The sequence below is a fragment of the Condylura cristata genome, unplaced genomic scaffold (genome assembly GCF_000260355.1).
Source record: "Condylura cristata isolate star-nosed mole 26May11 unplaced genomic scaffold, ConCri1.0 scaffold00001, whole genome shotgun sequence".
Classification (NCBI taxonomy): domain Eukaryota; kingdom Metazoa; phylum Chordata; class Mammalia; order Eulipotyphla; family Talpidae; genus Condylura; species Condylura cristata.
The window spans coordinates 85,905,908-85,920,201 of NW_004567102.1; the positions used below are offsets into that span (position 1 = coordinate 85,905,908).

A 14,294-nucleotide genomic window follows, 5' to 3' on the forward strand; every position below is an offset into this window, starting at 1 on the left:
TCCAGACAGCCTGGATTTGACTTACCCTCTAGAGGACACGTGCTCAGGCCCAGCCACGGGGTCAAGTGCCTGAGCCATGAGCCACAGCGGGGGGCAGGAACCGGACAGGGGCTGGGGAGTGGCAGGACCAGAGTGAGGCGCCACGGGAAGGAGGAGGGGACCCTGGGGTCAGAGGTTGGGGCCGGCGCTAGGCCCCATCCTGCGGCAAAGGCCAGGGGTGGGGAGGACAAAGTCAGCCCCCTAGGGCATGGGACAGTCTGCGGAGGCAACGGAGCATGTGTTGGGCAAGGCCAGGGGTTATTCAGGGAGGTGACGGGGCTGGCGGACAGGAGTGGCTGGCCAGGAGGAGCAGGCTGAGTCAGGGTGGGGGCTGAGTCACCTGCAGAGTGGCCCGGCCTTGTGTTCACAGAACACACATCAGGGTCTCGGGGTCACCAGTGCCCCCAGAGTGCAGGTGGAGAACCCCTGCTGTGAAGTGATTAGGCAACTTGTTTTGTTTCTGAGGCTGGAGCGAATTTCAAAGCCAGAAGCCTTGGGCTGCAGTGCTCTGAGCCCCCCTTATAAGGCTGGCTGGGCTCCCCCATGGGGCGGGAACTGTACAGACGCAAGCGTGTTCAGGTGGTAGCGTGTGGAGACAGCCAGACCGACCTGTCGGGCTCCGGGACCCTCAGCGCTCAGCTTGGCACCACCACACTGGGTCCATCAGAGGCCACAGGCTCCCTGGAGCGGCCACGGCCTTTGGCCAGGTCGGTGAGCAGCCTGGCAGGTCAGTCCCCTGATCTAGTCAGAAACAAATGTTTCCCCCCCCAGAAAAAAAAAATTCTTAAAAATTCAGAGAAGTGTGAGAAATGGTTTCTAGACTGTGGACCCAACTACAGAGGAGTTGGCTAGTGGGCGTCATCTACCCCGCCGCACTCAGTGTCACGCGGCGGGGGACGGTTCTTCACAGCACGTACCCGGGGACTGGGCCGGGGAGCCCCCCGGGCCTCCTTCCGCTGGGCCACACTGTCGGCATCGAAGAGCTGGCTCCTGGCTTGCCTGGTCTTGCCCCCCGGGGTCACCCGCCCCAGGGTCACCCGCCCGGCCCTCACCTGCAGCCCATCAGCGTCCCACCCAGAAGTTCAGCTCCAAGCAGACTCCCCACCTGTCCGGGCAGCGCCCCGGGGCAGGGCCCTTGGCCTGTGCCTGCCAGGCTGCTACAGCACCTGCCTGTCCCCCTGTGCCCTTTATCTCACCTGGTTCTGAGCCCTGACGGTGGTTTCTCCCTCGCACACGCCCTCCAGCCCTTTGATGGTCTTGCTCCTGCGCCCTGGGACTTGCGGGGCAAAACTCTGACGCTTCTGCACACACTCACGCACGCACTCCTGTTATGACTGTGCTGGAGGAAAACATACTGACGCGTCCACTGCAAATTCATCGTGGGTCTCTGGAGTCTTCTGGGGTCATACTGTGTGTGTCCGGTCAGGTTTCTCCTGCTCTCCACGGGGACCAGTTCCCATCTTCACAAGCCCTCAACACCTCTCTCTGAGGGGATGATTTTGCTCTCTATTCATTCAGTCAAAGAATTAAATTAAAGCAGGGGCTTGACCTGCTCCCCATGCCAGTGTGTACGTGACCGTGATGTCCCTCTGATGTTGCTTTTGGAGTTAGTGCGGGGTCCTGGGTTCACTCTGGGAAAGGCGCCCTTTCAGCTGCACACGGCGAGTTCCCCAGGCGAGTTTCTCCACGAGACAGAGACTCGGTGCTATTTAAAGAGCAGGTTTATTAGGGAACAGGACAGGGGAGCAAAGGACTCTTGCATACGCACAAGCGGGCAGGGACCGCTGCCCGGAAGGGACAGGTTTGCTGAGAGAGGCCTGAATGTTGCAAGGGGGCAGCCTGAGGAGAGCGGCCTCCGCTGAGGGAGGCCAGTGCAGAGAGGCCCGGCAGGTGCAGGTCACCGGCAGGTAGGAGGCTGCTGCCCTGGGAGGGAGAGAGCGGGCGGGAAGGAGCCCAGCCCAGGCACAGGTGGGCAGGCACAGGTGGGCAGACACGGCACCTGCTCTCTGTGGGAGGGGCTCACTCCTTTGTGGAGGGGGCTGTTTGCTGCTGATCTGGATAGCTCTGTGTAATCCTAAGGGACGGGAGATTTCACAGTGGGCCCGATCTCTGTATCTTCACGCTCAGGTCCCTGCTCCCGAGACTTCCTGCAGTCGTCTGATACAGCGGTCTGAGACCTGCTGGGCTTTATGCCTCGTGATAAGGCGCTCAGGGTCTTGACCTCTATGCCTGGGTCATGGTCATGTGAGTCCTTCTGCCCCCACCTCCTTGCTCGAGTCAGGATTTAACCTTGTGATGTCGCCTTAGGGGTTTCTGTTGTTTCCCCCACCTCTGTCTGGGCTGGCCTGTTCCCCTCGGGGCCTGTCTCTTGTCTCCTCTCGCTTGGCCCCACTCCCCCAACAGCCTGTCACGGCTCCCTTCTCTGCACCCCAGCGCCCACCTCCTTTCTCCTTCCATAGGCAGGACCTGTGGCATGGCCTCCCCTGCCTCTTCCCGTCCTTCCTGGGTGAGCGTCCAGCCAGGGCTGGACGCTCACCCTCCTCTGGCCCCAGCGGCAGGCACCTTATCCGGGTCCCCAGAGCTGCTGTTCTTGCACAGATCGGCCCCCAGGCCACCCCCAGGCTGCGGCACCCCCTTCCAGCACCCCCTTCCTGCCGGCCAGTGTCTAGAGCAGCTAGAATCTTTGTTGAGCAACTGACTGGGATGTGAGCTGGCCTGTGGCTTCCCCTCCCGCTCTTTGCTGTCCCTACATCTCACATAGTGCGAGGACATCTATCGGATCACACTACATGGCTCCTGAGGAGGTGTGTGAGTGCGGGGGGTGGAAACCAGGCTGCTTTGTGGGGAGGCGGCAGGGTGCTGAGGTGCGGTTTGTCAGGTGGAGAGATAACCGGAGTAAGGAAGAGAGGGGAGAAGGGGAAACTGGTTTGGCTGGTCGGTTCTAGGGCTGACTGGCAGGAACTGGGAGTGGCTCCTGCTGGGCCAGCCGGGATCTGCACCCAATTTGTTAGTCACAGAAAGGGCGCTGAAAGCCTCGTGGGTGTGGAAGAGACACAGGAGCCTGGGTCCAAGGGGAGCCCACCGGGCTGGGGGGGGGGCCTGTGGTCTTGGTGTGGGTTTTTTGGAGTTAGTGCAGGGTCCTGGGGTTCACGCTGGGAAAGGTGCCCCCAGAGCGCCCCCTTCAGCGGCAAGGGCAAGTTCCCCGGCGAGTTTCTCCACAAGACAGACTCAGTTCTATTAAGAGCAGGCTTAGTAGGGAAAGGGCAGCCATATTGGTGCCTTGCACGGCACCCGCAGGCCAGCAGGAGGAACTGCCCCTGAGGGAACAGGTTTGCTGAGGGGCCCGCGTGGGCTCAGGGGGCGGCCTGAGGAGCGCGGCCCCCACTGAGGGAGGCCAGGGCAGAGAGGCCTGGCAGGCGCAGGGCAGGGCAGGCAGGAGGCTGCTGCCCCGGGGAGGGAGAGCGTGGGTGGGGAGAAGCACCTGCATGGGCACAGGTGGGCAGGACTGCCCCCAGCCGGGGCAGAGGCCGCCTGATGGAGACACCTGCCTGGGAGGGGCTCCCTCCTTGGGAGCCTGGGTTCGTTGGTTTTGAATAGAATCTGGAAGGGGCAGGAGACCCCGCCATGGGCCCCACCTCCAAGCTTTGTCTTTCACCTTTGGGTCTGTGATAGACAGCCCGCAGCATCCGCAGCCTGCTTGGGTCTCGGGCAGTCTGGGCCCTGGCACTTACGGATCTTGGTTTCTACAGCTGGGCCAATGGCTGTGCTCGGCCCTTCTGCCCCAGACTCCCCGAGAGTCAGCCTGGCCTCTTGGGGAGCCTCCTCACCATTGCTTCGTCCGTCGCTCCGGTGCAAGAGCGTGGCCAAAGCCACCCGCCCCACCATGTTGGTAGCGAAGGCGCAAGTGTCTGGGGGTTTTATGCTTCGTTCTTTTGCTTTTTCAAGCTGTTACTTTTTGAAGATTTATTTATTCATGAATACAAGAGCTGGGCGCAGGCCAGAGGTGCAGCGGGTGAGAGGACTCACCAGAGGCAGCGGAGGAACAAAACAGGCGGGTTGGCTGAAGCACTGCTGGGAGGAGTGGGCGGGCAGGAGGGGTCTGCTGGGCTGCAGGGGCCAGCAGAGAGGGCCCCGCGCTGCAGTGGCTGCCGACAGCCTGGCCGCGCTGGCCAAGCCCTGGGCCGCGGGGGCCCTTGTGCTCCACTCTCGCTCCTCGTCCTCGTTGGGCGGCCGGGCCCATGCTCTCTCCAGGCTGCACCTTCGAAGGTTTAAGGACTCCGTCACGCCCCCTTCACCCCACCTCTCGCCTTCCTGTCCCCCGTCCCCGCCAGTTTTCCTGAACACCACAGCACAGTCAGCACTGTGTCCATATCTTTTTAAGACCTGATTTTTTTTTCTTTTTAAGGGAAAAGAACTGGGCTATGAAGGTCTCAGCAGACCAGCCCTGCACTCAGGCCTCCCCCAGGCCTGTCAGTGCAGGGAGGGCTGAAGAGGCCCCGGCCCCACGGACGGCTTTCAGCCCGCCTGCAGCCCACCCGCGCCCTCCTCATCTCCGCTGGGCAGGGGGGCGGTGCTGGCCGTCAGGGTGGGAGGCGGAAGTGGGGGCCAGGAGCCTCCAGTGAGGGGGTGCTGTTTCCTGGAGGGCTGAGGGTGTCAGGCTTCTGTTCTAGACTGTTTTGGTTTCCGCTGTGCTTACTCCCGCCATCACCTCCCTCCACCCGGGGAAGCCATTGTCTCTCGGAAGAGCTGTTTTAGGTCCCAACTGGTAACTGGGAGGATCAGCCTGCAGCAGTCTGGGCTGAGCTCAGAATTAGCACGGAAGGAGACCTTGGCCTGGATCTGGAGGATTCTGTCCTCTAGAGACCCTGCAATGCAAGGTTTAATATCACGCACACGCTGCCGCTCACCTGGCCCAGGTCTTGGCCGGCCCCACTGCGAAACTGACCCACTTAGTTTTCTGACCTGCCCTGCGCTGGAGTTTCCCTGTGCGTGTTATTGTGGGAAATTTTATGATAGGGAGACGCACGTGCGGTTGCTTTGATCACTGATCCGCCGGGCTGGCTGTTGACAAGGAGCACGGCCTGCCCGGCTGGGCCGACTCTGGCCACTGAGCAGGAGCTGCTGACAGGGCCGGGTCCCTGGAGCCAGAGTCCAGCCAGGTTTACCCTGTGGGGCGCCCACCACCGCCTACCTGCAGGCCTCTTAGGATGTGGCTGCCCCTCTTCCGCTCCCCTGGACCCCTCTACCTGGGGTGGGCCCCGTGGCCCCCAGGCTCCAAATGGCCACTTCAGACCTCCTCCTCCTCCTCCAATGGCATCAACTTGGGGGCTCGGGTGCAGGGCCCCACAAGGTCTTCATAGGCTGAGGCAGGCCTCTGTTGAGCCCCCCATCCCCTCCAGGGCCCCAGGACAGGAAGTACAGCCCTGGCTGGCCTGGGGAGGGGTGTTCTTGGGATCTCCCTGCAGCAGTCCTGGCTGCTTTCACAGTCATCAGGAGACCCCCCCATGCAAAGCCCCTCCCCTGTGCGGGCACCAGGCTGTCCTGGTTGAGAAGTCGCCCCGACCTCTCGGGACTCCTCAAAGGACAGGCCCCTTTGCCCAAAGGGGGTCTGAGCTGCCTCCCAGCTCCCCGGGGCTCCGCTCAGCCCGGGCCCTTCCCGCCAGAGCTAGATTTGATACGGGACAGGGAGGGGACACCGAGCGCAGGACCCTCAGACCTGCCTGCTGCAAACAGGTTCTGCCGTGTGCCATGCGAAGACAAAACACAGACCTGTCCGGGAGAGGGACTTGCCGACAGACAGTACAGGCGAGGCAAGAATGTAGTTTAAATCAAGCACCCAAAGTTCCCGTCGCCTCGTGGGTAAACGTCTGCCTGCACAGGACTGGCCCAAAGCAAGACCCTAAAGCCCGTCACAAGAATAAAGCACCTTCTGGCGGGGACCCGTAGGAAAAGGGTCAGAAGCGGCCAGACGAGTCTGGGAGGAGAAGAGCAGCATCAAGACCGAGATAAACGCTGCCACCGTCACCTCCCCACGGGGCGACCCCGCATCTGTGTCACCCAGCGCGGGGGGGCCGAGACACAAGAGCTGCCCTTCACCTGTCTGCACCTGGGCCCCGAAGGCTCCATCCTGGCTCCACCCTGCTTCCTTCTGCCCAGTCTCCTCTCCAGCTCCCTCCCCTCCCCGCTCAGCTCCACCTCCTGTGAGTGAGTCAGGGGGCCTAGCGCCTCCCCTCTTCTGGCGCCCCCTGTTCTCAGGCCCCCTTTTAGCGCCAGGCAGCAGGTGAGTTTTGTCAGGTCTCCAGGGAGGCAGGACTGTTCTGAGGTCAGGTTCTCTGAGGGCCGTTGGCCTGGCCCCTCCTGCAAGGGGCGTTCTGGGGCGATTTTACCTCCTCCTCCCCCAGCCCCACCCCTCACTGGTGGCTCCTCAACCGCAGTCAGTGAACTGGAGCGAGACCGTGATCACATGCGTCTCCTCCTGTGCCAGCCCCTCTGGGTTTAACAACCTTGTTCCCCGCCGTCCCTAAGAAAACCCCCGGGTGCTAGCAAAGCGAGCTGGCCCCAACCCGGACCCCCCAATCTCCAGATGCTGAACCCCAAGACGACACGCCGGCCCTCGCCCACGCCCCCTTCTGCTCCCTGTCCCTCTGATAAACGCTCTGGGGCCTCTGCCGAGCAGCAGCACGGGGTCTTTCAGACACGAGTCTGCAGCCAGCTCTGTTGGCCAACAGATTCAGTGACTTTCCCTCTCCAGCTGTTTCCTGTCACTGGCCCAGGGGACCGAGACCAGCGTTAGCGTTAGCGTTCGGTGTCATCACGGCCTGAGGCCGCGGCGGGGCCGCCCCCAAGGAGCGAGGCCCCTCCGGGACAGGCTCCCCGCCTCTTCCGCCTCATCCCTCGGCCCCTCTGGGGTTCTGGACCTTGGACCCGTCGCCCTCACCCGCTGTCACCTGCTGAGTCGCTGACCCTGCTGGACAGGCTTCCTGCCCTCTCCTAGGGCCTCCCACTGTCTCACGGCCTGTGGAGTTTCGCACCTCGCGGCCTGTGAGCCGCTGGAGGTTTCTGGAGAGGACCCAGGGCCAGGCTGACGGGCTCACTGGCTTCACGGTCCCGGCCAGAGCCCCCCGACCCCCACTCCGCCACCCCCTCGGCCTTGCCTCCTCTTCATTTCCCTGAGGAAATTGAAGCCGTCGGGACAGAATTTCCAGCGGCTCCCGGCCCACCCACCGCAGCGTCACCCCCATCTCTCCCCTTAGCTGGAGGGGCTGTGCACCCCGGGTTTCCCTGACCTGCCCCAGGGCCTTTCCCATGGCCCTCCGTCATCTCCCCGTTCAGGGTTTTGCCCTAAGGATCCAGGCTGGAAGGGGGTGACTGCAGCAGGGGAGAGTGAGAGGCCTTCCTTGCCAGGCTGGGGGTTCAGGCCAGTGGGGGGGGGAGCAGAAAGGTCCCCACACATGATACCCCACCGGAAATGCAGCCGACGAGCAGAAGACGGGGACGTTCTATTTTGGAGGCATCCCGTAAGGAAGGACAGTCGCGAGTGCGCAGACCAGGCAGGCTGCAGAGATGTGCGCTCAGCCCACTCGCGCTTAAAATAAATCCGGGTTCCTTGCCAGCTCCGAGCCACCAGGGGGCCGGTTCTCTGGAAGGGATGGAAGTTTGCGCTCTGGGCCTGGAGGGGGCTGAGGTGGGCCACCAGGACCCCGGCCCCGGGGGGGGGGGGGGTGTGCTCTCAGGTCCCCCAGGCCCTCCTGCGGCTCCCTCCCCCTCCACACCTGCAGGCCAGCAGAAGTTAGATTTGGGGGCTCCCTGGGGAGAGCAGGATGGGGCCCAGCAGGGCTGCTGGGAGATCAGGCGTCCGGGACCCCCCCCCCCCCCCCCCCGCACAGGGTGACCCTCACTCAGTGGCCAGCAGGCAGCTTGGGGGGAAACTGGGCTGACTGGGGACATAGTTCACAGGGGATCTGGGCTCACCGAAGGAAAAACTTAAGGTCCAAATGTGCCCCCCAAGTGACATGTTGAAGCCCTAGCTCCCAGCGTCTCGGATTATGGCCTTGTTTGGAACGAGGTCACACAGATGTGCCTGGTGGACATGAGGCCACGCAGGAGCTAGGGGCCCCAGATCTCATGACAGAGACTCGGGGAGAAGACGGGCTGGCGACAGGGGGCCCAGGCCACCCTCCCTGCAGAGGGCGCTGCCCCACCCCCGCCTGGCGCTCAGATGCGCAGTCCCAGCGCCGGGAGATGCCACTTATGGCCCTCCGAGGGCCGGGGCTCCCATCTGTGTGCCCTCCTCCCTGGGCGCCCCCACCCACGTGCCGACCTCTGTGGGTGCTGCGGGAAGGCCTGGGGAAGGTGTGTCCGTGGGGGCCGGTCACCGACAGGGCTGCGGGGGCCCGGGCGCTGCGCCTGCTGAGGGTGGGAGGCTTTGGGGCTTGTGCTTCGTCTTCCCGGTGACGGTGGGCAGTGACCCTCAGGGCCGCCCCACAGCCTCTCCTGCTCCGGTGGGTCACGAGCTGCTGCTTCGGCCCTTCCCGTCGGTCAACGCTGCCGGACACCTTCATCTCAGCCCTGAGGGGACCCCTTACCCACTCAGCCTCCATCAGGGCGGGAGCAGACTCATGGTCCCAAAGAAGTGTCCCCATCGCCCGACACTGACCAGCACTGGCCTAGGCCTCCCCTGTCCCCGTCACGGGTCCTCGACCCCTAAGATGTCCGTGGCCTCATCTCCCACTCCCGCAGATGCTGGTGGGGAGAGTGCCGGGCTCTCTGGGCGCACTCCTGTTCTCGCGGGGTGCTTTCGTGGTGGACGGGGCAGAAGCAGAGGGTAAGGGAGTGAGCTGCGGAGGCGGCAGCCAGATCAGAGGGTGCGGGGCTTCTGCAGAGGAGGGGCGCAGCCGCCAGAGCTGGAGCAGCGGGGACAGGCCCCCCTCTCCTCGGCCTGCAGACACTTGCAGTAAACCCTTGCAGAGCCGCTGGCCACAGGAGTGCAGGGGCTGAGGTCTGCCCCAGTGGGCACTGGCCTTTGCCCCAACAGCAGGAGGAGACGGGAAAGCCCTGGGCCCCCTCCCCCTGGAATGGGCGGGACTGTGACTGTCTAGTCCTTTCCCTGGGGACCCCGAGACCCTGTTTAAAGGTGCGCTGGCCTCCAGAGGCGGCAGCCCCACCCGCCTGCAGCCTCCGCTTAGCCCTTGGGACTCGGCTTCTGGCTGCCCTGGCTCCCCGAGGCCCGAGGCACGGTCTCTGCAGCAGCTTGTGGTCTCACCACAAACCTCCTCATCGTCTTCAGGTTACGCTCCCTTCACCTCCCAAATAACCAATCAGAAAAGTTCTTGCGAACAGCAGGGCAAAAAGTAATTCATTAAACTGGTTCATCTTTAATGGTGTCACTACCTTCTTTGGGGTGCTGATGAAAACTGGGTCTTAACCCCTTGAAGATACACAGCCAAAAAATTGCATGTAACTTTAGAGGGCGCGCAGACCTCCCCCCCACCCTCCACCCCCGCCAAAAAAAGCAGCCGATATTGCCCATGCCTCCGAAGCGTTCCCCTGCTCCCCAGCCTAGAGTCCTGCCCTTAAGCAATGCATCCGGGGGCTGCTGCTCCCCAGCAAGCCTGGCTCGGGGCGCCTGCCAGCTTCTTGCCCTTGTGTTTCAGGCTGCCAGGCTCCCTGGGTAGCTGACCTCTGCCTCAGTCACCCCGCCCCCAGCCCTGCCCGGAGAAATGGAGGCAGGACCTCCAGCCACCCGGCCCTCCACCTCTGCCCTCGCCTGCCCGACTGGTGCATTCAGGGGCTGTGTCAGGTCCTGCTGGGACACAGCAGCCCCTCCAGCCTCCAAGCAGCAGGCCAGGATGGCCCTGGGCCTTTATTCAGGAGGAAGGACAGGATACTCCCTGGCCCAGTGGGACATGTGACCTGATGAGTCTGAGTTTGAGGAGCCCGATGGTGACTGCCAGACATCAAGCTGTGCTGGAAGAGATGGGCTGTGGGTCTTTGCAGCTGGTGTCAGCTGCAGCTAGACTCATGTCCCTGGTGCCCCCCAGGCGGTCCTCGCCGCCTTCCGTCCAGGTGACACCTGCGGGGGGCCCCGGGAGGCCCCGCCCACGCGTGTGCAAGGCCCCAGCAGTTTGTGCTCCCCGTCCGCCCCTTTCCCGTTTCCCTGCACACTCTCAGTTTGGATTTTAAGTTCCTGGACTCTGGGAGAGGGGGCGTCTGAGAAATCGGGAGGACCAGGCGCCGAAAGATCAGCCTTCTTCCTCGCCCACGCTGGCGGGAAAGGGGTCCCCCAGGCCGGGTGTGACGGTTCATGCTCTCGGCCGGAAAGAAAATACGTCTTCCCTTTCCCAAGCGCTCGCTGGAGCGCGTCTCCTCGGGCCTGGAAGGCGGGCACAGAGCTGTCCCCGTATCTGGGGCTTTGTCTCCGATGGAAGTTACAGGTGTTTCAAGCCCTCCCAGAGTTGTCCCAGACATTTCTACGTGTTTGTCCTCATCACTCGTTTGAAGTTGAAGTGGTTCGAAGCCCAGATGCTGTAATTAAGATGCGAAGCAGGCACGTCTATCACAAACTTAAATGGCACCGGATTTCGTTAAAGTGCCTGCGGATGCTGCTAACTAGATTTCAGGAAGACTGGTGCCCTGGGGAATCCTGTTCACTTGGGGTTCTGTGGACTTTTCCGTGGCAGCTTTACTGAGATCTAAGTCGCATACGTTACAATTTATCCAGTTAGAGCGTAAGGCTCAGTGTGCATCTGTAGTGTATTGGGAGAGCTGTGCCAGCCTCGCCACCGCCACCGACTAATTTTAGACATTCTCATCCTCACCATCAGCAACACTATCACCTGTTGGCAGTCCCTACCCCTCACACCCCCCAGCCCCAGCTACTAGTCTGCAGTGTGCCTGTAAATTTGCCTATTCTGGGTGTTCTCTCTCAATGGAATATTTATGAGGTCTTTTGTGACTGGCTTCTTCCCGCAGCATCATGTTTGCAGGGTTTGTGCAGGCTTCTATTTTATTGTGTGCACTCGGAAGCAGGAAGCATCGCTCTGGGAAGGGTCCCGCTGCCCTGCTCTAGCCAGAGGGGCCTCGGGACTTCCCTGGAGGTGAAAGACTGCCTGCTCCTAGCGATCTCCCTCCGGGGTTCCTTCCTTCCTGTGCTCGAGGCCGGCTGCCTCTTGCCTGGGCTCTGTCAGGAAGTGCTGCTGACCAGGCTGTTCCCACATCTGCCCTTGGGGGCGATCAGCCGATCAGCTGGGGCACCTGTCTGCGCAGCAGCCCCTGTGTGGTGCAGGTCTCCTGGCGGCAGGTGGGCACTCACAGGACAGGACAGCACTTGGGGGAGGCCCCCTGCCCTGTGGGGTGACTCACTCCCGCTCTGGGCAGGTGGGCTGTGGGCAGTGGGTGCAGGGCACACCTGCTCCCTCTGAACCCCAGTGCTGGGGCCAGCCAGGGGCTCCCTCACCCTCCGGTTCCCAGGAAGCTGCACATACTTCCAGAGTGCAAGCTTGTCATGGGAAGGTCCAGCTCGCTGCAGCAGTGATTCGCTACTCAAAACCTCCACAGATTCCTTGGGGTGGAGCTATTGTCTCTGCTTTCTTTGCGAGTGGGTGGGAGCGGGTGGGAGCCGACGCCTGCAGTGAATGAACTCCAGCAGGCACTCCGCTCCACTGACGCTCCGCTGACGCCTGCTCTCCTCTCCTGTCTCTCTCCTGCAGCTCCCGAAGAAAAGGAGGTCATTAAAGGCCAGTACGGGAAGGTGACCGATGCCTACGGCTGCTTGGGGGAGCTCACGCTAAAATCCGGTGAGTGCCTTGCGCAGCAGCACGCGGCTGTCAGGAGCTGGCTGAGCCCTGCTGGCTTAGTTTGAAAAGGCGTCAGGGTCTTGGTGTTTTATTTTAGCCGCAATGTGAGCTTTTAACTGTCTCCTCATTGCCCTGAGCCAGCTGCTCAGTACCTGGAGGAGGTCAAGGTGGGGCAGCTGGTTCTCACCTGTCTGGGAGTGGGGGAGCCGTGCTTCTGGCCCTGGGAGCCGGAGAAGCCCCTTCCTCATGAGCCCATTAGGACTAGTAGGGGCTCACCCAGGGGGTGGTGTGCCCCGAGAGGGTGTCCCCAGGCTGGCAGTGAAGGCTGGGGGGGTGGGCCAGGTGCCGGGGGCTTCCTGGACGTGCGGGTGTGTCTGAGGAGAGTGGCACAGACCGCGCATGGCCGGCAGCGGGTGGGTGGCTGGAGGTGGTGTGCGCTAGAGCAGACGAAAGTGACTCAACATCTGGCTGCAGTCAGGCCTGAAAGGCCAGAGAACCAGCGGGAACAGTGGGCGGCCTGGGTCGGTGGGGGGCTGCTGCCTCCTGGGGCCACCACCTCCCTCTGCCGCGTCCGGGGCCCCAGGTGCGGTCGTCAGCAGTGCCGTCCCGGTCAGCCTAGCTCATGTCCGTCCCCCAGTGCCCAGGGATGGGGGTGGCGAGGCCAAAGCCCCGGGGCATCCCCTGTCCTGCACCCTGGCCAGCGGGGAGGGGCCAGCGGGGAGGGCAGGGAGCTGACCGAGTCCCCGAGCCAAGCAGGTGGCCCTCGTTTCCCACAGCAGCTGGCTCGCCCACCTGGGCTTTGAAGCTGCCAGGTCGGTGTTGCTGGATTTTTCTCATGCTTTTCTGGGTCTTTCTTTAATGAACGGTTTTTTCTGAACTGTGATGATGGCACGCACAGACCATGTCCAAACAGCACACAGGGAGCACAGGGTGCCTACCAACGTGCCTTCTCTGGGGTCTGCTCTTGCTGAGGGCTAGCGGGCGTCCCTGAGCCCCAAAACCCCGGTGCGAGGCCCTCCGAGGCTGGCTCACCCCCTTGTACAGCTGGGGTGCAGACGGGAGGCCCCGCTCTCTTCCACCCTCCTGCACACTGTTCCCTCGGGGCGCTCAGGGCTCCTTACAGGTGTTGCCTCTTGCGCTCAGACTGGGCAGCTACTTCTGGTGCATAAATTATCGGGGCTCGGGCGGCTCGGGTGGCTGCACCTGGGTTTGGGCTCCTTCCTGGCACCAGCGCCTCTGCCACGGGCGTGTCCTGAAAAGCAGGAGGCTGTGTCCCGAGAAATATGGCAGAGACAGGTGTCTGCAGCCCCCGGGGATGGGCGGGCATCCACAGGGCCTCCCAGGAGTTTGCACAGGGGAGACCAAGCTCCCAGGGCTGCCTCACCGTCCCCCAGCCTCACCGCCGCTGCCCGCCCCAGAGAAGCCAGGCTGGGAGTCTGCGGGGTGCCTGCAGGGTCTCTGGGCACCCGAGGGCACTTCTGACTTTAGGGTGCCACATGCTTTGGCCTTACTCAATCCATAGCCGAAGGTGTCCTGGGGTGTCTGGAGGACATGGTTGGGCCTTAGGATTCACTTTTCAAGCCCCTGTGGTAATGTTCGGGGGGTCTTCGGCTTTGGCATCGCTTCATATTTCCACCGCCTGCCCCCACCCAGAGCACAAATACGTTCTCACCTGTTGAGGGTGTCGGGCCGCCTGGGTGAGGTTGCAGCTTTCAGTTGCCCCCAAGATGACGGGCCTGAGTTGGGGTGGGCCCCCCTCTTTAGGGTTTTGTAGGCAGAGGGTCTCGGTACAAAGAAAGAGACTTCCTCCCAGCACTATCACCGCTGCGGCCTGAGTTCGATCCCCGGCCAGGGAGGGACCCCCAGGGCACAGCACACCCCTCCTGTCTCCCCACTGCCCCCTCAGCAGTGGGTTTCAGTCCATCTGCCTGTTCTGCTCCCCACTCTGTCTCTGGTGAATCCTCGCACCTCCCGCATCTCGTCTGGCAACCCCCCTTCTTGTATGCATAAATAAATAAAATTAAATCTTTTTTTTAAAAAAGAAAGAAATGAAGAACCACCCCCACTAACCATCAAAGCTTTGTCCGGACCCCTGGGTTTTTCCGGAGAGCGCCCCCGCCCCCAGAGTGCCAGCGGGAGTGGAGCCCACAGCCAGCAAGGGCATCGGCCCCTGACGCCGGAGCCACGGGAGGCGCAGCGTAAGGGTGCAGCAGTCCAGGAGCTTGTCCCTGTCAGTGTAGGGGTGCAGCTCCCCGCCCCCCTCTCAAGGCCTCTGTTGCGAGATCTCGAGACCCTTTGACGCGGAGGCCTGTGGGGAGCTGCTGTCTCCGCGAGCGTGTGTGCTCAGCCTGTGGGGCTGAGCCCTGCGAACTTCCCCGGACAGCCCACCCCATTCTGCTCCAGCCCCCCGATTCTGCTCCAGCCCCCCGATTCTGCTCCAGCCCCCTGATTCTGCTCCAG

General features: G+C 62.6%; 1 protein-coding gene across 1 annotated transcript in view; it reads left to right on the forward strand.

The window, feature by feature from the left end:
* Positions 1-582: 582 nt before the first annotated feature.
* The window catches only part of SYNJ2 (synaptojanin 2), a 71,625-nt gene continuing 57,913 nt past the window's right edge, over positions 583-14,294 (forward strand). Inside the window, exons 1-4 of the mRNA XM_004674158.2 lie at positions 583-746; positions 6,295-6,319; positions 8,779-8,863; positions 11,748-11,834. Of these exons, the coding sequence (XP_004674215.1) occupies positions 583-746; positions 6,295-6,319; positions 8,779-8,863; positions 11,748-11,834 (361 nt within the window). The remainder of the gene's footprint in view (positions 747-6,294; positions 6,320-8,778; positions 8,864-11,747; positions 11,835-14,294) is intronic.